Genomic DNA, 27,825 nt, shown 5'->3' with positions numbered 1-27,825 from the left:
GCTGCGGGTCCCTGTGGGGCCACTCCACTGCAGACCTGTCCCCCTGCACATCTGCCCAAGCACAGCCGCCCCACAGCCACCCCAGCCCCACACTGCCCCCATCCTGGTCCCGGCCCCCCATCCCCGCACTCTCCCGGTCCCGCTCCAGGGGATTGCTCTGCCCCAGGCTCTTGGTATGAAGTTTTATTGCCGACATGCAGGAGTAGTTTCGATGTAGTACAAAAATAATGTCTTTATACAATTTTTTTCCTCTTTTTTTTTTTCTTCTTACAACAGGCTCCTTCCCGCAGCACGGCCCCTCCACACGCACCCCCCAGCCACTCGTGCCCTCCCCACACCACCCCCTCTTCCAGTTTGCTTTAATACAAGTGTGATTTACTGGCGACGACCGGTGCGCAGGAATACTGGGTATGATACAGCCTTGCAGAGTCCCCAGAGTATTGCTTTAACTTTGGGAAAAAAAAAAAAAAATAAAGAGGTGGAGCAAGACAGGAGAAAACCAGATGGAGAGAGCAGGGCCCCAGCTGGGGGTCCAGGGCCCAGGGGTGCTCGGGGTCCCTGCTCTGCTGCTGGTGGCAAGGGGGGTGATGGGGCAGACCTACCATCTTTAAAATAAATAAGGCTAAGACTTCAGGCTACTGGCTCAGCTGGCTGGGGTTGGTGCAACTGTTCTAGTCTGTATTAGTGTTCACAATTCCCTGCCTGCCCGCTGCCACGCAGCTTTGGCGAGGTCGCAGGCAGGACGTAATGCCCGACACTGCCAAGGAGTTTCAGGTCAGTCCCTGTGTCCCCACAAAGACACGTGGAGGTTGGCCCAGGCTAGACGCAGTCCGCTGCCCCAGCCCGGGCAAGAGAAGGCAACGACACGCTACAAATAGATCTGCTACTTGCTCCTGGCCCACACTCACCGGGGTGGTAGAGCTGGCCCCAAAAAGTAGGGCCAGCCCCCACACCCAAGGCCAGAGCAGCTTTTCCCATCTCTGCTCACACATTTCCTTACGCCCAGCTGGAGGCTGGCAGGAAAGAGCAATGGGGGAGCTGCCGCAGGGCTGGGAGCAGCCGGGAGCAGGGGAAGGAGGCAGCCGGAGAGCCGCTGCCTTGAGCAGGAGCCCTGGCTGGGGCACTGTGAGCCCTGGGGCCTCTGTGCGAGAACAGTTCATCTGGCAAGACAGGCATCCAGTTCACAAAATGAGGCTCAGAAACAATCGTTCCTGTTCTCAGCACAGGCAAATGCTCTTCCAGTGGCATTAGGTGACAAACCGGGACACCCTTCTCCCACCTCAGGGCCACGCAGGGACAGGGGAGGCGGCCCCAGGTTTGCGTGGCGAGGCTGGGATGGCAAGATAAGCTAGGGAACAAATACAGTAGAGACTTCAGCCAGCCCCTTCCTAATTCTAGGCAGATTATTTTGGGAAGCTTTTTCACATTGTAACTCATATATTATATCTGTACCACAACTGAAGTGTGAAAATGCTAAATCAGAATTAATGCAATTTTAACTGCACCTTAGATAAGCTACTGAAAAATAAGATTAAATCATAAATCCTTATGAAACTAAAAGAATCAGTGAAAGGTGGGAAAGAGGTCAGAAGCCACGCCGGGCCGAGTCCTGCAAAACCTCTGAACTGCAGACAAGATCCGATCTTTGCAGTGATCGCCTGCAAGGACGACTCCCGCCTGAGGCGGTGGCCAGGCTCCCCGGGCAGCCCGCAGTCACACCGGGTAACCGGGCGGCTGTTTGTGCCGCTCACGAAGGCCTCGGCATGCTGCAGCCCACACACTGCCACTGAGGGTTAGACAATGCAGCCAAACCAGGTGGCACGTTAAGGACAGAAAAAGATTTGATGCAGATGAAGGGAAGTGGGAGGTTTCAAGAAATTCTTCCTTTCAAGAAACCCTGATAAATCTAAGCTTATTCAAACCATGTGGAGCGAATGCAATCAGCCAACTCTCCATACTGCACAGCCACGACTCTTGTGCCAGCAAACCAGCTTCACCCTTGGTAGTCTTCTCCTTTCCCACAGGCTTTGCTCGATCCAGAGAACAGCATGGTTAAAAAGACAAGAGAGGTAGATTACAGTCATGATTAAAAGCAGATTAGTCATCGAGGCTTCAATTTAAAAAACAGATTCCAGAAGATGCCAAGAGGTTGCTGCTTCCAAAACTAGCTTTTTCAAAAGTCTTCTCCCTCCAGAGCGAGTGTGAGTGTGTGTCCCTGAACAGAGCTCAGAAGAATTGCTACATTATTCTCCATCACGGGACACCGGTATTGCTGTTGAGCTGTGGTAGGCGACGTGAAAGGCAGACTGCAGGATGGCGCTTGTGCTCTCAGACGTGTGGGAAGCTATTTCCGAAGGTACCTCTGGGCCAGGATGGCTGCGTCCAAAGGGTTCATGGGCTGGGCGTCGTGGCCCAGGCGTCGCACAGGGGGGATGTTCCCAAACTGCCGCTTCTGTAGGAAGCTCTTGGCCTCATGCAGGGTGTTCTTCTCCTCAGCCAAGAGCAGCTGCTGCCTCATGTAGTTCTCGAACTCATACTGCGAGCACTCCTCTGTCACCTTCACCTGCCAGAAAACCACCCCGTCAGAGCCACAGCAACAAGCAACGGTTCCGTAACTCCTCTCCGACGGTCCTGAGCTACCACAGGATAACTGGAGTCTTAACGCAAGAACTGGACCTGCTGCCAGCCATACAGGCAGGACTCCCCACAAGTCACCAGTGCCACCAGGAATACAGGTCTGGAAACCTCAGTGGCTCTGTCCTGACGCAGCTCACCCCAACCCTGCCAGACAGTCAGAGGCTGCAGCTGTCTGACCCCAGTTCTCACACCCCCCCCAGCCCAGCGGAGGGATTTCTAATGGCAACACTGACTGCGGCATCGCAGGCAAAAGTTTCTACAAGGCTGTCCCTGAGGCAGTGAGGTCACTGGTCACCACTTCCAACATAAAATATGCTGGCAAGAAAACAGGATGTTTGCTCCCATCGCAGAACTCACCGGGGAGCCTGAGCCAACACCGCTACCTCCTCCCGGCTCTCCCAGCACATGTCAGCTCTCAGCTGCGTGCAAGGGAGTGAGCGCTGCTCAGAGAATAGTGGGCTGCCCCTCAGCCAGATCCGGGGCCAGCGAGCTCACTTCCAGGCAGCACGGCCAGCTGGATGTGACTCCTGGTCCCAGCAGCATGAGCCTTTCCTTCCGCTACACAAGATGGTGACAGACACAGCAGCCTCGTAGAGCGGCTGCCACAGCTGGGTCCCCACCGCCCTCCCCTCACCAGCGCAGGGGGCACAAGGGGCTGTCATCTCTTTCCATTACAGACTTGGCACAGGGGCACGGAAAAGCACTTGCGTGGAGAGTAGGAAAACCTACCTCTTGGGGGTTTTCAGGGTTAGCCACTTGGTCATCGATGTCTGGCACCACTTGCAAAGGGCCACTCAGCGAGGACATAGACTGCCTGGGGGGAGAACACAGCGTCAGGGACCCGGAGCATGGCCCTGGCTTGCCCACCTTCACCCAACACCCTGGCCAGGGCAATCCCAACCTGGCTGGCCACAGCTGGACACCCGAGTGTGGCACCGCACTGTCTGGATGCCACACCAGCTACTGCTACTAAAGGATGCTATTCCAAATTCAATTTCCCTGGTAGGATGTCATGCTAAAACTCCCAGAGCTGCCTCTTTTTTTTTTTTTTAAAACAGGATGTGGAACTCTAACTCTTGCATAGGTAGGAGAGAAAACAGCCACAGCTCCAAAAATCACAGACTTCACTGCTGACTCAACAGGCAGCACAAGAACTTTGCCCAGGCATGCTGTGCAGCACAGACAGAAGGTTACGGGGCTGACAAGAGAGGGCTGCACCAAGCAAACACCATCAGGATCCATTGCTGCTGGAATGTGCTACTGGAATCTCATCCCAGCTGCTTCATGCCAGTCCTGGAGTCAGATTTACCCTCAAAACGCATCCCCATGCTGCATGTGTAGTGTTCCCACCTGCAACGGCATCTCCTGCTCCTCCACTCTAGAGATCTCATGCCTGCTTTTACTTAATGGACAAAGCAGTGCTAATTACAAGCTTGCAGGAAGCGTCTGCATCTGTTTGCACACGCAAGATATTCCTGACCATTAGGTTTTATTTAGAAATGAAATCTGGGGAGCACAAGGGGGGTACAGCAGCAAAGGCCCTCCTGTACCCCAGTACTGGTTTTGTATACTTTACAGACTCCAACCTTGGTCACAATGACAAGCATTTGTACAGGCCACTCGGGGTGTATCCATCAGCAGACACCGATGGTTGAGACACAGGATTTAAAGACTTTTTTGCAGTTCTCACAGATCATCCTCTGGTGTCCTGTTTGGCAGCAGTCTGCTGGCTGCAGCTGGAATAACACAGCCTGTGGCCAGAGACGCCATGTTCCTGTCTCTCTCCTCTCGCACATACCATGATGCTATGATGGAGCTGAGAGAATCCAGCACTTCAGAAGCTGTCAGACGCTGCTGCGGATCCAAGACCAGCAGTTTTCGGATCAAGCACACAGTGTTTTCTGAGACCCGTCCATCCCTGGGAGAGAGAATGTATGGTGAGCCCGAGAGCCCGAGTGCCCGATGTGGGCAGAGGCAGCAGCAGGACAGACATGCTGGGAGCACAGGTCAGGAGCCACCATTGCTCTGAGACACCCCAGAATTAACCAGAAGGTTGATTCCCTGTCCCTGCAGCATGGGGCCTTTCTCACCTTTGCACAAGATGTCCCAGCTCTGCTACTGCTTCCTTGGTGTCTACTGCATACAGCCTTTGTTCTCAGTACTGCTGCGACCCTCAGGGGCTTTGATTGAAGCCCCTCCAGCTCCGGCTGTCCCAGTAAGGCCCAGAGCACCGCCCGCACAGGCACTAAGAGAAGGGCCTCCCCGGGACAGGCTGTACTCACTCAGGGATGGTGTACTCGGCAGCCTTGATTTTGCGGAAAAGCTCCTGAGGTATGCTGTCGTAGAAGGGGAACTGGCCATAGAGCATGGTGAAGAGCACCACGCCCAACGCCCACATGTCACTGGGTTTTCCACGGTACGGCCGTCCTGCAGGGAGCACGGAGACAAAAGCAACAGGCTTTGTGACACTGCACACCTCTGGGGCCCACCACCAGCAGTGAAGGCACTGAAGCAACCTCTGCATGTGATCCTTTTTTCTAAGCATTAATCAAAACCGCTCAAGACTTCCTACTGCAAGACACTAAGAACCTCTTTCAAAGGTGCATCCTTTGCAAATAAGCACATTGTTCATCTTCACACACAGTGTCTTCCCTTTCCCTACAGAGCAGGCCTGTCCCTGCTGAATGGCCTTGATGTGATCCGAGAGCACCACGTGATCAGAACCACTGCGTACTGTGCTGGACTTCACACCTCACTGCCCTTGGCCATGCCTGCAGACTGTCACTGCCGGGAGCCCCTGAGCCTCGCAGGCTCCACAGACGCACCTTGCTGTGAGTCCGGGTCAAAGGAGACAAGAAGTTAAGAGCCTGTGAGCACAAGGCACAGGGAGGCAGGAAAGGAACCCTGAACAGCATAAGTGCTCCTCAGGTGAGCAGTGGCCCAAGACTAACACCAACCTCACCACCCCAGCTGCACCAGAGATTTGCACAGAAGGGCAGACTAAGCTCAGATTGAGCCCATCAAGATGGGACTCTGCCTCCGGGACAGATGCAGCACACAGCCACTGGAGCCTGCTGGGAAGCCACTTGATGGAAATGCTGCTTTGAAGCCCCTTCAATCACACAATAAATTAGCAAACAGCAGCATGCATGAGGGTCAAAAAATTAAACTCCAGTGCTGTACCAAAGCATAGGACTGAGGGAATGACTTCCTCTGACTCACGCAGTGAGTCACTGCTGCAGCATTTGTTATTTGTACTAATTATTCTTTGCTTTATATGCTCAAAAAAGGCACCTCTCCCTCCTCCTCCAGCTTTTCCTGTGGTGACATTTCAGCAGCCATAAAATGCAAGCCATCTCTTAGCAGAAGACAGCTTCTTCTGGAGACCTAAAACAATGATTAATTCTTCAGGCGTTTTAGCTTCCTCTTGCACAGGAGCATTAGCAATACAGAGGGATGCTCAGAGTCTGAAGGTGGTGGTGAAGCCTGGAATGTCCTCAAGTAACTTTTCCCTCAATGCTTGGAGGGGAACTGCAGACTGAGCCATTTTGGAACAGCATTTTCAAGAGCACAGGATCAGGCTGCACAGACACCCTGTGGGGAAGGGCTGTTCGCAGAGACCTCAGAGCCGGAGCACAGTGCGATTGCACCCAAAGGTCAGTCCAGGTGGTGCTACGCAAGATGCAGACCTGTAACTAAGGCTGCTCCTTGCAGGGTCTTGAACAGCCTCAGCTGTCAGAAGTCAGCAAGGACAGCCTGTTCAGCACCTTGTGGTGTGTGGACTACAGACAGGCCAGTCAACCCACCAGCAAGAGAGCCGTTAGAGGAAATGCAGGTGCTTGCAGCCGAGCTGTGCTGGCAGGGACGGTAACAGGGCTGAAGTCCAGGACAGAACAGTACCCTGGACGAGCAGGAAGGAGCAACTCCATGCAGCCTTTACCAGACACCAGCCACTTGAGTTGCAACTGCTCCAAGCTCCTGCAGAGCAGTTGGCTCATATCATGCATCTGGTTACAGGGGCCTCAGGATATCCTGCAGAACAGGAAAGGCCTGCAAAAAACACACGTTCCACCTCCCTGCCTGCCTCTGCTCCCTTCCTGGCTTAGTCCTGCCCAGGAGGGAAGCAGCCTCGAACCTGCCTGGCAGATCACATCGGAAGCGCTCAGCTACATTTACTGCTGCTGCTTGTAAACCTGACAACAAACTTACTGAGGGGAGTCCACTGGGTCTGGAAATTTCAAGGCTAGCTCCTTCTGAGGGCATTTCTGAAATACAATAGCTCGGGATACTGTAAACGAGTAACTCGAATCTTCAGAGGTGTTTTCAGTATTCTAGATGTTATCCTTGCATAAACAAATGCGATAGACTGGCAAAGATTTGGCTTTCACATTGGCTACATGCACACCAGCGAGTGGTGCTGCCCAACATACTGCCCACTTGTCCAGAAAACAGTTGGCGCTGATGACCTACTGTCCACAATTTTAGGCAGTTTCCCATCATCCTAATGCTAGCTCAGCCCTGCGGATGGATAACCCTTAGCAGGTGGGATGCGTTCAGGGTGATCTTGGACTGCAGCCTGCAGTTCAGCTCCATCCAAAGGGAATTTCATCTGTGTTCGTAAGTACTTCGTAACATAAGCTAACGCATTATAACTGGAGTCTACATAGAGAGATGCTTCAGATGCAGTCCCAGCTGTAAATGTACCCATCAACACTAGTCCAGCTCACCTGGATGAGAAGAAAAAAATCCCCCAAAACAATGCCTTAGTCACTACACTGACAAACAGGACAACCACTGCCTGCTCAGCTATGGCCAGCACGAAAGCTAGTACAGTAGCAGACCTTAGAGCTCATGGAAGAGAAGCCTCCTGAAACAACTAAAACAGGCAGAAACCACATCCTGTGCACTGGAAACAGGTAAAGGTGGGAGGACATTAGGGAAAGCTGTTCTTTGCCACACTTCTACTTCAGGCCTCTGCTGGAGACAAGGTACAGCCCGAACAGACTGCTGGTCTGGCCAGGTGTCATCATTCCTTTATTTTTAAGTAACTCCTCTCAGCTGGCCCAGAAGCTGCCCAGAGGGTCAACAGTACCTTCTGAAAGCAAGCAGCAGCTGCAGCAACTGCTCCTCTTAGTGTATGGCCTGGAATAAACTGACATTATGGTGGGATTTGGACCAAATGCCTCTTAGGCCTAAGGATTTACCTGCAGCTTAAGTGAAGCCTCAGGAACAAGATTCAGACATGGGAAACAGAACATCTCGTCTGCAGTTGGACTTACTTAGGAACAGGCTGGGAGCTTTTAATTAGCTTTGAAGTTCAGACTAGCCTTAAGGAAAAAAGTTACACTTGCTCCTTCTCTCCACACTTTCTCAGTTGGAAAAACAGATGACGACTCATAATTGGACTCTAATTAAGAGGCAATCACAGAATCACTACGGTTGGAAAAGACCTGTAAGATCATCAAGTCCAACCATCAAGAGGTAGGTTACGTATGGGAACAGAACTAGGTGGCTTTCGTTTATTGTCAAGAGCCACAAATAAATGAAACAAGTGTGGGGGCAGTGAACTCCCACTAAGGGCTGAAGGGGATTGCCTACCGCTAAGCACATCTGGGCTGATGTAGGCAGGACTCCCTCGCTGGTCTTTCAGCAGGTCATCTTCACTCACAAGGTGCTTTCCAAGACAGAAGTTTGTTATGGTTATTCGATGAGTCCTGGGGAGAATCACAAGGCATCAGTGAACAAAGACCTGCATGAGCCAAACAGAGGAAGTTAACATCAAAAGAGAAGTGTGTCTATGGGGCTTTTTGGGAAGCTTGAAGTGCTGGGAAAAGACAAGCAGAGCTGTAAGTTCAACTCCATCCTGACAGGGAGGGATTCCGCTCCTGTCAGCACGGCCTGCAAGACTCTTACAGGCGGAGTAAGAGTCCAGCTCTTTTCCAGCTATGCACAAAGTCTACATCCAACCTGAGTGGCATGTGTAAGTGCGGCTGTAAGCACAGGGCGCTCACGTAATTTGCCCACCTTGCAGTCTCGCAGCCGCTTTTTGGCCAGCCTCCTGGGGCAGACTGACAGCACCCTAGCCAGCAGCACAGCACCAGGGTCTGCACTTTCGTGCTTGCTGACCATTGTAGGATGTGAGTGTTAAGAAAGCAGAAGTTTATTTTAGCAGCCGATTCTCTCCTACACTTCCCAACTACCATTCCTAAAGGCGTCTTCTCCACACAACATTTTCTGGAAGCTGAGGGAAAATACCCTAAAGAAGGAGAGCCCTATGCCTGCCCACCGTGCACTGTTTGCTTACACGTCACCAGCAGATGAGCTATAGGACCTTTGATCAGATTCAGTTTAACCACTTTTGCATTACCCAACAGTCTCACAGCAAGAGTCTGGGGGCAGTTTTACCTGATCTGCAGGACTACTCTTCACGTGAAAGCACGCAGAACAGAGAAAGTCTAATCAACATCCAAAAAACTTCCTAGACTGAAGTACTTCAGGAAAGGTGAGAACTGCAGGCACATGCAACTTCTGTATTAAGACACCCCTACTTCCCTATGGTATTGCCAGCTCCAATTAATGAATTTTTCCAGGGAAAGTGAGCTCGTTACAAAATTACTAGCACATTTAATCTTCCATGTCACTCAGATAATTCGGATTTTAACACACAACTTAAAGGACTGAACAGAAAAAAAAAACACTGTCTAGAAGACTTCTATATTCTTGAAAAGTATTACACAACTAGCGCCTGAGAGTATGAATTAAGTCAGTCAAAATAACCAAGAAATATTTCCAGCAAATCTAACAGACAAGTGAAATAAAACCAAGTGTGGGTTGGCAACGGAGAGTTGATTATTAAGACAGGCAGACTTGTGTTTAATAAGTGTTAGCTTCAACTGTCAAGAGACTTCCCTGGCTGAATAACAATCTGCAGGATTTGTTAAGATTTAAAAGACTAAGTGTTCTAAAGGACACTAAAGTGTTCAGGGTTGCTTGGTTTTGTTTAGTCACTGAAATTTGATCTAATCTGTAATCATACAACTGCTGCCCTGGCTAATTGGAAACCTTGCGAGGTTTTAACATCTGCATCTCGCAGGGGACAAGGTCTGAGGGATCTTCGTTAGCCCAGGCTGCAGTGTGCCTGGTTAGGACTTTGCAGTGGTATGTAGCTACCTTCACTCCCCCACCAACAAAAAAGACCTGGCTCTTTTGTGAGCACGGCTGGAACAGAACAAACATTTCTGATCAGCCCAAATGACTGGTCCTCTCCATGGTGATCTATTCTTACGCCTCACCCACCCTTTCATATGACTCACTGCTGTAGAGGCTACAGTTTTTCCTCACCAAAGCTGATGGTCTTGCTAGTAAAAAGTGAAAACATAGCATATAATACAAAAAATTACTTTGGCAAGTGTGTTCACAAAGCTTCAAATAGCTCCCCTTTCCTGCTAGTGGGGGCCCCTTGTGCAGCTTTATCAGTGGGATGCTCCACTGCACACTTTGCCCAGAAAGAAGGGAAGCACTGGGCGGACCCTTTAAGACAGCAACCTTTGTCTGCCTCTTCCTAGCAAGAAGGAGAATCAAAGAAGCAAGCAGAAGACAAGAGATTTATCTTAAAGCAGCTCTACAGAAACAACTTAAAACAATTTACAGGTGGCCCTGAAAACCACTAGCTGCTCTGTGTGGGGACACACACACACACACTAGGAAGTTCAACCTCAGTAGGTAAAATCTGTTTGCTTTCAAACAGTATTAGGGAGGAGAAAAAAAGCAAGATGTGACCACAGTGAACCTGCATGCTTTGCACAGACTCGAAGCCTGCAGACCTAAAGCCTTCCAGTTTTTTTTATACATTCCACAGAAAACCAGACAGTGTGAAAAGACAAGGAATTCCACTCATTCTTAAAGTTAGTGCAAAATATTTAGCCAGTAATGTAACATTGAAGGACACAGCAGAGTATCTGAACTGCAACCAGCCTACCAACTAAATAACTACACAACCCAAGACAACTAAAAAAAACTCCAAGGAGCCACCAAGCCAAGCACACGCTACCACCAGCTGCCTCTCACTTGTGCTGAACCCTTATCCCACTGATGCTCTCTGCTCCGGGAGAGCTGGTCCTGCCTTTGCCTGCACAGCATCCAAGACATGTTGGACATCAGCACATTATAAACCGAGGCTTGCATCAAACCAGCTAATGGGAACAAGGAAGCTCTTTCAAGCACAAATACAGACTAGACAGAAGAACTTTTGTTTAGATAAGTAAATATTTTACTGCTAGCAAAAACACAGCAGTGCAACAGTCAAATTTAACACTGCTGTGATTATAGTACAGACTGCAGTGTTGGGAATTCCTTTAGCACAATGGAAAGTCAATTATGTGAACAGAAACACCACATTAATTTATTTTTTTAATACATAAAAAAAGCATTTCTCTTGCATGTTTCTGAATTACTATGAAATTTAGTTTTCAGAAGTTAGAATCCAAAAAGAAGTGCTGTTATGGGGTCACTAAGCTTGGTGGAAGAGTGAACTATCCAGGTTGGGCTTAATTCATTTTTGGAGATTAACTCATATAACTTTGAATTGCATTTGTATTTTTGCACAGCCTGCTTCCACTTCCCTCACCCTTCTCACACAAAAGCGCTCTCAACAAGTGCTGCCTTCATTTTTGTTTCTAATAGAAATCTGCTTCAGGGAAGAAACATAAGACAACTGCCAGAACAGCAGCTCTCCGTCAGACTTACCTTTTGTTTAGCACCATGTTTCCTAGTTTCAAGTCTCTGTGCACAATATTTTTCTGCAAAATATGTAACAGTATAACATGACCAAAAGCATATTTGTTATAGAAGTATAAATTAATACTTGGAAAAAAGCACTAGGTATCTTTTGAAATCATGTCATCTTCATTCTCAGAAATAACCTAGATCAAGGTTTCGAGTCAGGTTGCATCCTGGGTACTTTGTGCACTTCATTTTCGATTCCGGTCAGAAGGACAGAACAAGCAAGTTTGCTACTTTGAACACACAGGCAGACTTGACTGAAACGAAGAGGCCTGAAACTTAAGTGTCCAGGCTCAGTAAGACAAATATGATGAGCATTTCCTCAACAGATATACGCTTCATTGCTCTGCCAAGGAAGGATGGGTGTCCTTTGTCACAGGGTAAGAAGTCAAAACATTGGCAGAATCTATTTTTGTTACCATAATTTCTAGATCGTTGATCTCAAACTTGCAGCTTGAGGTTCTGATCTCAGAAATCAATTCTTATATTGTGATTTATTTTGCTTCAAAAGGAAATAGCTTGAAGTGTTTCCTGCATTTGATTAGCCTCTGCTCTCCTCTTCAATCACCCCTTTCTGAGGTTAGTAACACTGTAGTTCACCTGATCTGCATTCAGTCCAGCTGGCCCCTCTCCACAGTCAACAAATGCTACATTATCATTGAGAAACTTGAGGGGAGGGGAAGGGAATGCTCTTTTACGGCTTGGGGCATGAGGTCTTATGCAGAACACGGTTACAGGGAAACAGCTGAAACATCCATGCTCTGCAACCTTGCCGCTGCCTGCACAAGGAAGTTTTAAAACATCTATTATACTAACGTGGGAAAACAGTCTTCCAGCACTGAAAGGGATAACAAAGATCTTACCTTATGTAATGCTTCTACCACTCGTACCACATCATAAAATATCACTACCGTCTCCCGCTCACTGAGTCTCTTCTCTTTAATGACATAATGCTGCAGATTGATCAGATCTGCTGTTTTGTCACTGAAATCATGAGCACAGAGACAGTCTAAGACAAGACAAATGCGCTTCTTCATTTTTCTGACCATTCTGTTGGCTTCTAGATCTTCTATAATTTCACAAGCTCGGTCCTACGGGGAAGCAAACAAATGAGCAATAGTTCAGGAAGGTATCTGGGCATATGTACTTACATATAGAGCACTAGAGAATAAATAACTACATGGTGATCTCAAAATAAGCAAATGCAATCATAGTGCTTGATCTTTGCCCCGAGTTGGGATTTCAGAAAGAAGATACATGATCTCTACTTAAAGAACCCAGAGAAAGTCTATAATGTTTGACTATATGCATATGTCAGCACTGATACCGTTTACATACATACAGACACCTTCGGATAAAACCTGGAAAAACTCTACAGTGGTACGGACTCTGTGAATAGTAGGGATCCAACACATTAATAATGAGAAGAAAAAAAAGAGTCTTAAGACACCATTAGCAGTTCTTCCGTAACATTAAACAGGATATAGCCGAGTTGGACATTTGGCTTAAGACATAGTACAGATGGCCCCAAGTGAAAAGTCTGTTGACAAAATTTAACCAGCAAACAAGGCAATACCAACATCCAAACCAGTAATTCCTATCAGCCCATCATATCCATAAACATCTGAAGGTGTTAAGAGCAGTGCAATCATGTGAGACATTGATCAGCACATTGCCTAGTTTAACTTGCTGAAACAGTTTCTTGGCAATTTGTCCCCTCTTACAAGTCATCATAAAACAGTATGGAGACTGGAAAGCATAAATTCAATTCTAAAGGGTGCTCTCTGGGCACCAATTAATTTGCCAGTGAAGCAGCTATTTTCCTACTTGAAGGGGATGCTACTGAGTGCCTGTCCCTTTGAATCTTTGAATGTTCTCACATTTCCCAAATCCCAAACCCTGTTACATCCCACTTAACTCTCAAAAGCCCCTGCCACAAACTTGCTTGTTTGAAGCAGCCGCAGCGGTTAATCTCAGTGGTGTGCTGATAATTCTTTACACACAAGAATGGGGGGTCAGCACAAACTGTACATTAAACAAAAGCAGCTCAAGCCAAGAGCAGTACTGGCATTCCCCCAACCCGGATGGTGACCAGCAGTACCTGAAAGAGCCCGTGATGATGAACCACTCCTTCCTGGTTGTGGAGCAGGGAAAGGAGAGAATACTCAGTGTGCAGCAGCATCTTGCCCTGTCGTTCTTCCTGGGTTTCTATTCCTTTATCACCCCTTTCTTCTAAGGTGAGAATCTTCAGGAAAAGGGAAAAGACCTTTACAGCCAAATGCCCCCAAACCTCTCTCACATTTTAGGTATTCACGTGTGTTTAACAGCTGATGTAATTGCTCTGATGTTTGCATACTTGCCACAAACCTGTTTGAACTAATATCTGTGCAGAATGCATAGCATGAGCTTGATTAACACAGAAAAGCTGCTCAGGTGGCTTTTTGCAAATATCCCATGTGAGTTTTCCCCCTGGATCCACCCCCATTTCAGGCACAGCAGAGCAGATCAGAGGGCTCCAGGAGAGCAGCACAGCAGCCCCAGAGGCCTCGTCTCAGGGCTAATCTTGACACCAGATCTACGCCTGGCATAACTGCCCCACTGAGGGGAAGTTCCAGCAGCCATTTCTGACAGTGCACCGGTTCGGCCTATACCACGCACTACTGTGAGCACTTCTGTCGCGAGAGCTAAAGAGCCCTGAAGATCTGGAAGCCCTGCGTTTGCTTACCTTTAGCTGATAAAAGTCATCTGTCCCATCCTTTCTTGCCAAACACTGAACAATACTTGGCACAGGGGAGTTACCTAAACGTGGACCTAACAGCACAAAGCAAAAACAGACTTGTTTTCCTTTAAGCAGCAATGACTAATTCAGGGTTACATCAGTATGCAAGTGTCATGCAGTTTACATTAGTTTAAACTAAGTTCCTTTTTTTCAGGAGACTAAGTGCGTTTCCACAAATTACAATCTAAAGAGAAAAAGGGTATTGGACTCTGAAACCTTCTTGGACAATGTTTCATTTGTTCACTGGAGAAACATTTAACAAAAACCCACACAGGGCACAGTTGTTTTCAGAAATTCAAATTTCTGCATGCCTGAACCATACGGCTTTTACATTTACTAGCAACACCCATGGCAACTGCTACTACCACACCTCTGAACACAACTGCCACCTCTGCAGGGACTGCTCAGGTACGCAGATTAGTCCAAATTTGAAGTTAACATACAGTCTCCACTCTCCAGTTTAAATCAATCAGCTTCCAATTGATTATGCATTGGTTTCCACTGTGAAGTCCATCATGGCTTTGACAGTTTATATAACTAGTTCTGAACTAACAACTATTCTAGCAGCTCTCCAAAGCTAGCAGAGCGGTCTTGCCTTGGCACATACCACTTATAATGACGACTAGTGCTTTATTAAGTTGCCTGCATGCTGATCTGATAGCATATTCCAGGCAAGCTGCGTTGAACACCTCCCCAGAGCTCTAACCAAAAAGCCCCCTGAATGTATTTGCTCTTCAACGAAGTTTAAGAATGTAGTTAAAAAAAAGGGTAAAACCAAGGGCTCGTATTTATCTTAAAAGCCATGCCTGCCTTGCTATATTAGCATTACAAATCTCCTTAGCTTGACTAGCTGCAGAAGCTCCAAGGGCTGCTGCTCTACTACATCAAGTGAATTGCACTCTGAGGTAAGATGCTAAATTACACATCTGCTTTGCCTCATTTCACGGTGCCTTTTATTTTCAGTTTTGCAATCAGTAGCTACCTTGAAAACTGAAGAAGAAAACCCTTCCTGCTTACCTAGTATAAAAGGGCCTGCTCTCTTGGCATTATTTCCAGAAATCCCTGTACAAAGAGCTTTTGCCTTAGTGGATGTTTCCCCAGCTCCTCTGTCTGATGCTCGCCGCTTCATCCTTGGCTCTTGAAAGAGAAAGAAGACCACATTTGATGAGCAATTGAGTTAATTTCTTACATTACCCCTTAGTTCATACTGGAAGGCTTTCACCTACTGATGCATTCATGTCTCTGCCTACTTGTGTTTCTACAAAAAAAGCTATGGCTCATTACTGATAGACCAGTTGTGGGTTGGAGGCTTAACGCATTTTTGAAGGTATAAATCAGCCTCATTATTCAAAGCAACATTTCCTAGAACAGTTGTCTGAGAGACATAGTGGGAACAAGTCAAAATAATTAAAGCTTGTTTTACAGCAAAAACAAGTTTGCAGCTTAACATATTCCAAAAAACTCTGAAAGAAAATGCCTAAGCTATCCTTTTGTATAGGTGTCTACTTCTGATTCAGCCTATGGACTTTTGTGGGTTCCTTCATGGCAGACTTCCCACTAGGCATCGCAGCCAGCTCACCAAGTAACTCAGAAGGCTCAAGTCCGTTCCTCGAACAGCCAAGAATGCACGAAACTAACTGACCATAAAACCAAACAATATTTTTCACCTTTCCCAGCAAGGGCATAGAAGACTGAAACGTGTTAGTTATTGTGAGAATCAGTTCATTTAATAACGATTTTTTCAAAAATTTATTTTTAGTCTTAAAAGAAGTTCCCTCTCTCTCTCCGTGTACCTCTTTAGGCTTTAACTTCTTCATTATGTCTCCATCTACCTACCTCCAATGCAGCTGGATTGAGTTGAACACGTGCAATTTGAGACCAGCATCTACAACTCTATCGCTTCAGTCTCCACATGAAGGAAGTGATGCTTTGTTTAGAATTAACACACTATTACCTGCCTTTAATGGATATTCCAATGAAAGGAAACACTGTGGTGCCAATACATGTGCTCTCTTGCACTACCACTCCGTGAAAAGAACAATTTAATCTATTAAATGCAAGTCTCATGCTTTGCATCCAAGTATTTATTTAAGGTCCACACACCCCTACAATTCAGCACAAACAACTAAAAGTTTGACTAACTCCTACTTGTTCAGGTATTTCAGAAAATCTGATTTCCAACATGCATTTGCTGCTGCTCAGAAATCTAAAGAGAATTCGAGGTGGTATTGCAGAACCAATACCTAAAGGGCCAAATAAATTCAAGTCTCTGTGACTAAAACACTCTTCCCCAAAGAAAAGTCTTGTTTCAGTTTAGCCGGAAAAGAACCTATTATGTTTGCTGCCGGGCTAGCCTTCATGCGCTGCATGCTCACTGCAACCATAAATCAGTTCCATCAAACTCAAGTTTTGTTCCCAGTACACCTCCTCTTCACCTTTCTCTCTTGGAAAATAGTTTCAAAGACTTTCAAAAATATCTAGACATTAAATGCTCGTGGTCTAGTGTTTCAAAGATGATTATTTTTTTTTGAGGGGGGCAGGGAGAGGAGGAATAAGCACAGATCCGTTTTCTTACTCTGAGCAAGTCAAAACCAAGCCCCAGTAGTCTTCCCTAAGAGGTTACTACAGCAGACTGGGAAAATATTTTTGGGTTGTACTTATTTGCTTTAAAAAAGTCCCACTGTTTCACCACGTAAGAGACTGATAAATCACCATACTTTGAGTGAAGTTTACCCTCCGGCAGTCCCACCCTTTCTGTGGACACAAGCATGATCTCATTGCATTAATTCATCTCACAGTACCTGTCACCAAGATCAGAGATAGCAAGAGAGATAAGGTGAGAAGTCTACAGCAGACTCCACATCCCTGCACTACTGGCTTCCACCAGCCGTTCGGAGCTCTGACAGAGAAGTGTTACCAGGCCCAACTAGTTGAACAGAACAAAGTCCTGAGTGCCGTATGCTCCCTGTTCTGTTCATTCTGCATCCCTGACCTAATACTTGATTGTGCCTTTTAAAATTCTCCACTCCTTGCAACATCGTCATCCCTGTTGGAAACATATGAGTAACATTTCCACTGGAGAAACCCCACTGCACAGAAACTCTGAGATAATGACCGTTGTGCAATCCGAGCTGGATAGAAATCACTGGTGCAAACGGCGTTATCGTAAACAAAATAATCTGAGGACTCACGTAGTTCAGCATCAACTGTATCTTTACTCTTCTTCCAAACTAGGTTTTCCAACGTCTCAGGAGACAGGAGTCATCACCTTGGAGAAGGCTGGATGGTCGAAAGGTCGAGGACTCTGTAATGCGAAACGAAATACACTTGATGCTGTGGTTCTGGATTATTCTTGATTACGATAACGTGGTATGCACCAAAACTTCTGCAGCTTGAAACATCTGTGTTTATTTTGGCTTAGAAAAAGGCCTGAAGCTCCCGATACCATGTGAGAGAATAAAAGGGCTCTTGAAGTTCAGTCCCCAAAGAGTCACAGGCGCACGGCCCTACACAGCAAGACAAGTACAAGCGTCAACGGTCTCAAAAGGCATTTTGTGATGCAAGACAGACCTTCAGAGCAGAAACAATCATGTTCTCCATTTTAACCTCCACCACATTGTACTAGGTTGCCTGTTCTTAACAGTAGCTTAAATACACTCAAGTTAGCAACAGTGCCACAACAGAATCTTCACCACTGGAAGCAATTCTTAATCATGGTAAGAATTAATGCTTAAAGTTTGGACTTGAACAGAACAATTTCTGCAAAAGGCAAAGAAGAATACATTGAATTTTATTCTTATCAAATCCCCACTGCAAGTCAATTCTTCTTTACAATTTATATTTGGCCTCAAAAAAATAATCAGACTAATTCAACTTAAATTCAGTGCTGCTTAATAGTTCATCTGGTCCCATTAAAAAGGAGAAATTTAGGATTTAAATCAGACACTCCAGAATTGAATCTATACCACCACCTCTACCAAATGCTTGAAGTTTAACCCTCAGATATTGCACGTGTTACACATCTGTTAATCCAAGCAGGTTTACTTTACCAGTATCCAGTTAGATGCACAAGAAACGTTTGGGATATGGGAACCAAACTCCCAACACCACCCAAAACACAACACAGTACTATCAGCTGGTCCTGGAGGAGCTGCAAAGACTGCTGAAGATCCTTCTGAATTAAAGTTCCAAAGCTATTTATACTTGGATGAACAACGTTCAGAGCCCTGCTCTAGGCAGCAGGACGCCTTGGTCAGGCAGGCCTGTGCCGACGGCGCGCAGGCAGCCCGCTCACCCGTGCACCAGCTAGCCAGCACTTTCGGTATGAGTCGTCTTGGTGCTGAGCGAGCGGAGGTGCTGCAGCCCTGCCGCTGCTTAAAGGACATCCACCGACTTAAATATCACAGCCCCGTCACAGAAGACTTGTAAAAGCAAGCGAGAAAAACACCAATATAAATGGGTACTCAACTATCAAAGACAATGCTGTGCCACTCACGGCATTGTCTACCCAATCTCTCTGCTCGGTTCCTGCTGCTTGGCCTGCACCGTGAGGGTGGCAGAACCCACCAAAAATCCCAGGGGGCCCTCAGCAGCACCCAGCGGGTTTACAGACGAGCACTTCAGGTTCCTCCGAGACTGGAACAAAGGTCCCAGAGCAAAAGGAAGAATGCTGGGGGCAGCTGCTGTGAAAAAGCGGGAAGATTCTTCCCTTTTCTGCACATTGTGTAACCCCAATTAGAGCAAGGAAATTGGTCAAAAGGGCACGGACTTCCTTGTGTAAGCCTCCTGCAGAACGAGTGGCCATCCACTAGGCATAGAGCTAAGAACAGTATTTTGAGACAGGGTTTAAGGAAAAAAATCTTAAAAAACCCCAAGAATAGCAATGCAGGAGGCTTTCCCCCACGGAGCCAGCGGGTCTTCTCTACCTGCAAGTTCATTTAATCTTGGCTTGAGCTGGGCTGATAGAAAGCTCTGATTTCAAGGGGCTTCACTACTAGAAGTACTCACAACATGAAGCTGGTATTGCTTAGACACCAACGGCTGAACTACATGCTGGAAGAACAAGCATTAGCTAAGTTTTAGACAAAAGCCAGACAATACACTGGACGGCTTAAAATGACTGTGCAGCTGTAAGCGGAAACACGAGGCCACAGCAGCCCTTAGCACTCAGACCCAGAGGGGGACCCATTGCGAGACGGGGGTCCCGTCCCACAAGCAGCGTGTGCTGAAGCCACCTGCCATCCCGCCACGGGCCCCGGAGCATCCCCGGCCTCGCTGCAGGCACCACCGGCCCCCGGACACGCGCTGGCCGCAGGAGCCCTGCCAGCCCCGCTCAGCTCAGCTGGAGCGACACTGGCAGCATCACTGCTCCTCCACCTAACACGTTCCAACAGCAAAGGAGCTGCTTCTTCGTGTCCTGCTGCTAGTGCCGCGGGAGCAGCCGAGCCTTCCCAGGACAGGCTTGCTCAGAGCACATGAGGCGATTTACTGCATCGCACGAGGATTTTCTCTTCACACACAATGAGCAGAGGGCAAATAAGCAGTAAGTGGAGTCCCACGCACAAACTGGTTATGCTGCAGCAGAGCTGAGATTTAAAATAGCCTAAAGTTGAGAATTTAGAACATTTCCATAAGAGGTGGTGAGCCTCGTAAGGGCGAAGAGCATCTCCCCAGCCCCTGCAGCAATGCCTCTGTCTACAGGCAGCCCCACAGACAGCTGGGACTTTCCAATTCTTACGACTGAAAAAAAAATAATTTTAACATCAGCAGGATCAGTCTCAAGAGAGAGCATCCAACATTTCTGCAAAGAACCAGAACAAAACCACTTATCCCTTAAAACACTCCATCCTAAGGACAGGACCGTTAGATACTGATGCGGTGGGTTCACCACCCCCTTTCCCCGAAACCAAACTGTACAAACTGAATCAAACCACCCCCGCTCCCTGTCCCACCATCTGTAACAAAAATGCTCTCTCTCACACAGACAATGAAGTTACAAGTCTAGCACAAAAATTCATTACTTAAGAATTTTAATGTGATGCATGCAATATACCAAACATCTTACTGAAGAAGTGTCTAAAGCTTCTTACTGTGCTAGCTATGACTTTAATAGGATTGCTAATCAAATAATTTGGAGACCTAGATGTAACATCTTTTAATTATGTAGCTTAAGGAAATTGTCTAATTCCTGAATTACTGCATGATGTTCCAATGCCCAGCATAACAAAGAAAAACAAGAGAGGAGGAAACTGACCTTTTCATCTCAGATTAAAGAACAAGCAGGTCCTGCAGTCCAGCAGCCACAGCTAATAGCTGGAGCAGGAAAAAAAAAAAGTACCTTTGGGGCGTTAACAGGATTACTCAGCAGCACAGAAACTAGTTAAGACACTGGAGCAGCTGATACAACCTCCACAATGCTTTCTGTTGTTTTATCTTGCAACAAGGGGACAAAACGAGTTAGTTGGTATTTACACTTCCTAGTGTGATGACTCACAACCCCGAAGGTGTCCTACCCCACTGCTACAAGCAAGCTGGTCTCTGCAAGTAAGGCAATGGGATGAGCTGGCAGCTGGGAACCAGCAGCAGACAACGGAGCCCACCAGCGTCTGCTGGAAGTTCAGGGCCATCAAGGACAAGCTCCTTCACCAAGGAGCTCTCACCGTTAAAGGAAACCTGCCTCTGGGAGCCCAGGTACCGCAGGAGAGCCGCTCCCAGGCAGCCGAAAGAGCTGAGCTGCGGCTGCTCCCGCTCGCCCTGCCACCAGCACCTGAAACCTGCCCATCGCTCCTGACCTGGAAACGCTGCAGGTGGAAACAAGACAGGGCTGCACAGGAGTTGCAGGCAGGGCTGCCAGGGTGCCGACTCAGGTGTCTGCACAGGACAAATGAATCACCACTCCCCGCAGGCTTCGTCACCAGGCTCGAAACCTCCATGGCGAAGAGGCGGCACCGCAGTCGGGCCTGACAAGCACTCAGCTGCCCAGGGAAGCACAGTATTGCTCCGTACTTGTGAATTATCCATCTCCCAGCCGAGATGGGACAAGACCTGCTGCCCAATACAGCAGCATTTCTGCCCAACTTTCTCTTCCGGGAGCCAAACGCTGCAGCATTTGGGATGAAGCTGGAGACCCAGTCCAAAGGCTTTTGTCCCGCTCGTCCTGTCCACTCTCCTCTCAGCCAGCGCAGGCCTCAGCTTTTGCAAAAATGAAGCTAAAAAAATTGATTCAAATGAACCTTGTCAGGCTGCACCTTTTACCACCTAAATAACACAGTGGGAACTATTTATCAGTGATGATTAATCAAAGTTCACATTTAAGCCTGGCTCATGGCAAATTCCAGTCATGAGAAGCGATGTTGGACATGACCTAAAAACCTACATGAACACTAACATTAAATGAGTAAAACCTCGAGTATGGTCCAGCTTCCCTGCACAGGAACAAGCAGGCTGGTGTTGCTGCGAGAAGCGGTGATCCCGGAGCGTTGCCACACACCTTCCCTGGGCAAACCCGGCTAGGGACAGCTCAGACCCAAGTCATCAGCACTCCCAGGGACAGAGGCTTGATTCCCATTGGAGAAGCTTCCCTGAGGACCAGCAGAGTTTGGATCAGCCAGGCCTGCAGAGGAGTCACTGGCTGGGGGATTACAGGGAGTGTTTGTTAGGTACACCCCAAGCAAAGCAGGCGTGTGGGAAGGAGGAGCTGCTGCAGCCGGGCACGGGGCAGCTGGGGCGGGCTCCTCTCCCTCTGCACAGCACTGTGGTAGATTCACTATACAGGAACATTAACTTTACCAAAGGCTTTGGAAGTGTAACCATTCTGTAAGAGAAGTAATAATAATAAAAAAAGCCCATCAGATGACTCAGAGCCACCAGTGCAACCCATGTACCGCTGTGCGAGTCCTTCCGGGAAGGGAAGCCTTCTCCAGAAACAGAGAAGCCCTGACTCACAGATTTCTTGGAAACGCGCAGAGACTCATTCAAGCTTCTTCCCTAAGCGAGAAGTTCACTCAAAAGCAGACGCAGAGTTTCCCTAACCAAAGGAGAAGGAAGAATCCCGAGGCCCTGGGGCACCCCCATGCCGTCCGGAAGGCACCTGGTGAAGCATGACCTCACAGAGCAAGCTGTGCTTCGCAAGCTGGGAGACACAAACACCTCTGGCAGCCCCCGCTGAACCGACCCACTAGAAAACCTCCTTCCTCAGGCCAACCTGCTGATTAGTTTAATCCCAGGTACATGAGCAAGGCACAGCCAGCACTTGAGAGGACATAGTGCTAAAAGGAAGCCCAGTACACCTTGCCTACATCCCACATCTAGCTGTGGCCAATCTCCAACTTCTCAGGGACAAAAAAAGGCTTCCACAGTCCAAGTCATACACCAGGGAAAGCAAATTCCTTCCTGCCCCCCCCAGGCAGGCAGGGAAACTCTGAAACACAGGATTCCAGTAACGTAATTACAGTGCAAGCAGGCAACAAGCTGGGCTTTCTTTAAACCGTTCTGATGCATCAACACATGAGATAGCCAAGGACTCATCTCTGGGAGTTCCCTCTTTGGTTACATAAACACCAACTTCAGCTTAACCATTTCGTGCTGAAGCACGGGCTACATCCACCAGGAAAAATCCCTGCTCCAGCCCAACATCCTCACGGCAAGGGCACGGCACAGGAGAAGAGCCTGGAAATCCAACAGCACACGCTGACAGCACCTGACACTGCATCGCTCTCCCAGCACAGAGCCCGGTGCATGAGTTCCTGACCTCAGGCTGCTCCCATGAAGTCAGGCAGTCATTGCCTTTAAAATCACCATCAGGTGAGATGTGTGTTGTATTACGAGATTTTATTATTCGTTACTATGTACATTTAATATTCCATAAATCCACTGCAGCAGGACTTTCCTCATGCGCACAAAGATTACTGCATGACTCACACACGTGCTGACACTTTCTTTACAGTGAGGTGTGGTTGCTGTTTTTAACAATAATCTGCTCATCTAGCCCTAACTAGACAGAAAGAAACATATTTAAGTTCTCTACATATACTGCCATGCTAATGTTACTATCATTTGTAGCGTGAAAGCACACTGACAGACACCGTAAGTCCACAAATGTGTACCTGGCTAACAAAAAAAGACTGGTTCACATAGAAAATTACAATGGGCACAGAGCCTCCCCCGGTCTAGCAAGAGCTCCCAGCTGGAGAAATCCCAGGCACAGGTGAGGTGCACACTGTACAAGTCCGAAGCACCGCCGAGCCTCTGCAGACAGATAACACGTCCCTTATTTAGACTAAGCACAGTGGGCAGCTCAGACAAAATCAATAGGGTTGTCCTTAATCAAACAGCAGCTAAGTGCCTGCAAGGCTTCCCTCTGTGTGGTTTCAAAAGCAGATGATTCTGTAATATCCTGAGGATAAAAAGCAGCTGAACATGAGGGGGCTTTTAAGTAATGCATTTATGTGACCAAACCATCAGCGCGGATGCCACGGAGAAACAATAAAAGGATGTAGCACAAACACTCCAGCATCGCGGAAACACGTCCTGCATCCCGACCGCTACTGGCCCAGGGCCATTTGCCAGCAGGTAAGCCTTACTCTGCCCCATCCCTCAAGTTACACCCCACCTGGGCTGCAGACACCCTGTGAACCCATCCTCTGCCTGCGCCCAGCTCATGTCCCTTCTGCCCCAAAGGGAGCCCGTTGTCCCGCAGCAGGCGGGCGGCAGCTCAGCCCCACCACACCGGACAGCCTAAGATGCCTAGCACGCCTATACGTAGCAGTATATCTTAACCCTACACATTAAGACTCTAAACCAGCAAAAAACTGAATCATCAACACCAGCGCAGCACATTCCGTCCGCAGCCACGGCAGGAGGAAGGAGCAGTTGGCCATGAACAAGACAAGCCCCAAACCCCTCGTGTCAGGGAGAGGAGCTATGGGGCAAAGAGGCCGTGCCATGGGCTCCTTCCAACAGCAGCGTGTGAGACCTTTAACGCTTTCACGTATTGCGGCAGTGAAGCTCCCAAAGGCCACAGCCAAAGCCAACAGGTAGCAGAAACAGGTTCCGGATGCAGGAAACCCCAAAGCATACCTCCTTATCTTCTTCAGGTGAGCTCACACAGGGAGGACGGGAGAGGTTTCTGTAGCTAGCTCCGGCTGTAATACTTTATGGTCTTACTCATTCTCACTTGGAGGTACAACCTTCAACTACTCACTGCTGAGACACACGAGACTCCTCCTCAGAACAGAGGTCTGAAACTACTAAATTAAGAAATTCCTGCCCAGACTGAAAGTGAAATCAGCACCCAGCACAAGCTGTCTGCCCCCTCCGCAAGCCCCGAACTGGTCAGTGCGCTGCGAAAATAGCGAAGGGTCCACAAAGCCCAAACCCCCCCAGCGCTGTTACAGGGAAGAAGGTGACGCGGGAGTTTCACTGAGCCGTATTTCCAAGCCCAGCCGCGTACACACGCCCCGCTACACAAAATCCCACCCTTCGCTGGTGAGCGGCCTGCGGCCGGTGCACCGGCAGCACAGAGACCGGCCGGGCCGCCCCCCCGGGGAAGGCTCCCCAGAGCGGCCAGCAGCTGACCCGCCCCGGAGGCCCTCACGGCGGTCCGCGGCTACCGCACACGCGCGGGGACCGGCGCGGCGGCCGCCACCGGCGCGCCCGGACGCCAGGGCAGGGAGCCCGGGCCCCTCCCGAGCTACCGGCAGCGGGGGGGCTCCGCCGGCCCGGCCCAGTCGTGGCCCCAAGAGCCGGCCCGACGGCACCCGCCGCCCTGGGACAGGCCGCCGGCAGGGCGCTGCCCCGGAGGCCCCGCGGGGCGGCGGGGCACCCGCAGGCTGCCAGCCCCGGACCACGCGGCGAAGCCTCCACCGGGGCCCAGCGCAGAATTAGTACGAACGAAGCGGCTCCGCGCAGCGCCCGGCCCGGCCCCGCACGGACGGGGCTGTCGGCGGCGCCTCCCGGCTGCGGCGCCCGGGCCGCCCACCCCCTCACACGGCAGGACCGGGAGCGGCCCTGGGACCCGACTCGCCCGCCCGTCCCCGCTCACCCATGGCCCCGGGGCCGGCGCGGCCGCCGGCGGCTCCCGCAGCCCCACGCCCGGCCGCGGCCTGCGCTCCGCTCCGCGGCGGCGGCCACCTGACAACGGAAGTGACGCACGCGCCACCGCCCACCGCCACCGTCCCGCCTCCTGGCCGCCGCAGAGATGGCGGCGGGGCCGCGGGGAGGGGCGACGCTGATTGGCCGGCTAAGCCAGTGCGGGCTGTGATTGGGGGAGAGCCCGGGGGCTGGGAGGGGATATTTGCGGCAGACTTTCATTGGATGAGGCGCGGAGACGAGAAGGAGGCAAGAAGCGAAGGCTGATTGGCTGGGGCGGGACGACTCCCTCCACCGATTGGCTCCTGCTCCGGCCGGCGCTGCACGGCAAAGCGGGTTGGTGGGCAAGCGGGAGATTCGAACGCGCCGTGATTGGAGGAGAGGCGGGTGCTCTCCCGGGAAGCCCCGCCCGGGCAGGGCGGCACCACAGGCCGCTGTGCCCCTGAGCCACCCGCGGGGCCGCCAGAGCCGCTGCGACAGCAGGCCCTGCCCCGCCAGCCAGGCCCTGCTCCGCCAGCCAGGCCCTGCTCCGCCAGCCAGGCCCTGCTCCGCCAGCCAGGCCCTGCCCGGGGCACCGGGGCCCTGCCCCGCAGCACAGGCCTGCCCGGCAGGAGGCCGTGAGGGCCGGGCCTCGCAGCGGGGGCACGGGGCCTGCAGCACTCCGCTCCCTGGGCTCGTCTCCCCAGCGGGAACCCAGTCCATGGTATCTCTCCGAACTCCTCCTGCCCGAGCAGCCTCCCCAGTGCCCACGCAGACAGCACCATGAGCCGCTCCCGTGGCTGGAGGCGTCCCCAGCCCGCCCCTGGGTGTTGTAAGGACTCGCAGCCCCTCATCAGGTGCAGTTTCTTACATGCGAGGTCTTAAAAATCACCCCAGCCTCCACCTGAGCAGCTCTTCGGGGGACAGCAAAGCCACAGTGCTGCTCTCAGGGCTGCCCCAGAGCTGCTGGCCGCTCCAGCGAGGCACCCAGAACTACAGCTGTGCAAACTGCACGCATCGAGGGAGAGCCACCGAGCTTCGTCTCAGAGGAGGCCGGACTGGGTAACAAAGAGATCCCTGCAGAAACAGGATGAAGTCATCTGTTGGCCGTGCAGTGCTTTCAGCAGACAGGCAGGGGACTGAGGAAGCACTGCAGAGCTTTGGGGAGGGTGACAGAGGAGCAGGGAAGCAGACGAGATGGTGGCAGCAGCATTCCCCATGTCCTGGGTGAAACACCTTTGTGCTTTTCCAGGCAGATGGTGCTGCCCTTTCCCCTCTGAGCTCAGTCCGCTCCGCTCTGGATGGACATTTGTCTCACCCTCTTCCCGTTAAACACTTTCAGAACAGCGCCTGTCTAGCAGGAAGCTGAGAGGTCAGACCACAACCAGCCCCCTCCCCAGCTCAAGACCAGTGTCTCTGGCTCCTGCAGGCAGCGATGCCAGCAGCAGCAGGGTCCTGGCCTCCACAGGCAGGGGAAGGCAAAGCTGCAGGCAGCAGGATGGCTACGGGAGACTGCGGCTGAACAAGCCCAGGCTGTGGCTTTGGCCAAAAGGGCTTTGTTTGGCCATCAGAGGAAGGACACGAGTGGCTGCCAATGGAACAGGAAACAAGCTGAGAGATCACAGACCCTTTTAAACGGGGTTATTAATTAAAAAAGAATAACTCTGCTCCCCTGCAGGTACCAGCTAGGGGAGCAGCGGAGTCCCAAGTCCCTGGGCGGGATGTCCAGGGCCAGGTGCAGAGGTGGGTGTCAGTCTGGTCAAAGGGGCAGGTCCATCCCGGCCCTGCTGCAGGCAGGGCCGTGGGCAGCGCCGGGGGCTCACTTGTGCTTGGCACGAGGGAACTCCTTCCTGCCCTTGTCGCGGCCCCCAAAGTAGCGGACCCTGTGGATGGCCTGCAGCTGCCGCTCGATGGTGGCCCTGATGTCCACCTCGTCAGGGATGTGGACGTAGCGGACGTTCCTGCCGGTCACAAAGAGCTCATCCAGGCAGGACACTGTGCCCTGCCTGTCCGTGAAGGTCACCTCGGCCAGCCGCACGTTCATGAAGGCGTCCACATTGGTGACGCGCCCTGTGGCCGTGCTCTCGTCGCGGAGGTCGACGGTGGTGACGTGGCCGTGCAGGCCCTGCAGCAGGATGACCAGGCTGTTCTCGGCGATGGTGCGCTCCTTGACGGAGTGGCTGACCTCCATCGCGCGGCTGTGGCGGGGAAGAGGGAGACGCCGTGCTGCGCCCCGGCTGGGCGCCCACCTCTGCACCGCCGGGAAACCCACCCTCCTCGCCTCGCACGCTCGTGTGCGTACACACGCACCACCCCTTGCACGCTGCCCCTCGCCCAAGTCACTCACACCCTCCACGTGCCCCCCCCCCCCGCACACCGGGGTCCTCACCGCCGGCTCCCCTCGCACACCGCCCCTCTCCAAGCGGGCACTCGCGTTCTCCGTGGCCCCCCCCTCGCACGCACTCACAACCCGCCCTCCCACGCTCACCCACGCGCTGCCCCCGCCGCGCCGCCCCCTCCCCTCGCCCGGCCGTGCGCCGGTGCCGCCCCTCCCCTCGCAC

At 50.5% G+C, this 27,825-nt stretch overlaps 2 protein-coding genes across 2 annotated transcripts; both read right to left on the bottom strand.

Annotated features, from left to right (window-relative positions):
• Positions 1–541: 541 nt before the first annotated feature.
• STK40 (serine/threonine kinase 40) lies at positions 542–25,245 on the bottom strand. The gene is made up of 11 exons (XM_059830764.1): positions 25,239–25,245; positions 15,215–15,334; positions 14,144–14,229; positions 13,520–13,663; positions 12,282–12,509; positions 11,383–11,435; positions 8,236–8,351; positions 4,920–5,064; positions 4,436–4,555; positions 3,367–3,451; positions 542–2,563 (listed from the first exon to the last, which is right to left on the bottom strand). Exons 1-11 carry the CDS (start codon positions 25,240–25,242, stop codon positions 2,345–2,347), a joined length of 1,320 nt encoding a protein of 439 aa, XP_059686747.1. The 5' UTR covers positions 25,243–25,245; the 3' UTR covers positions 542–2,344.
• A 1,645-nt stretch (positions 25,246–26,890) lies between these two features.
• On the bottom strand, positions 26,891–27,761 carry LSM10 (LSM10, U7 small nuclear RNA associated). The gene is made up of 2 exons (XM_059830933.1): positions 27,753–27,761; positions 26,891–27,462 (listed from the first exon to the last, which is right to left on the bottom strand). Exon 2 carries the CDS (start codon positions 27,453–27,455, stop codon positions 27,084–27,086), a length of 372 nt encoding a protein of 123 aa, XP_059686916.1. The 5' UTR covers positions 27,456–27,462; positions 27,753–27,761; the 3' UTR covers positions 26,891–27,083.
• Between the last annotated feature and the right edge of the window lie 64 nt (positions 27,762–27,825).

Source organism: Gavia stellata, chromosome 29 (assembly GCF_030936135.1).
Source record: "Gavia stellata isolate bGavSte3 chromosome 29, bGavSte3.hap2, whole genome shotgun sequence".
In the NCBI taxonomy this organism is placed as follows: Eukaryota; Metazoa; Chordata; class Aves; order Gaviiformes; family Gaviidae; genus Gavia; species Gavia stellata.
Note: the sequence above shows the minus strand (reverse complement) of the source record. Positions and strands in the feature narration are given on the sequence as shown.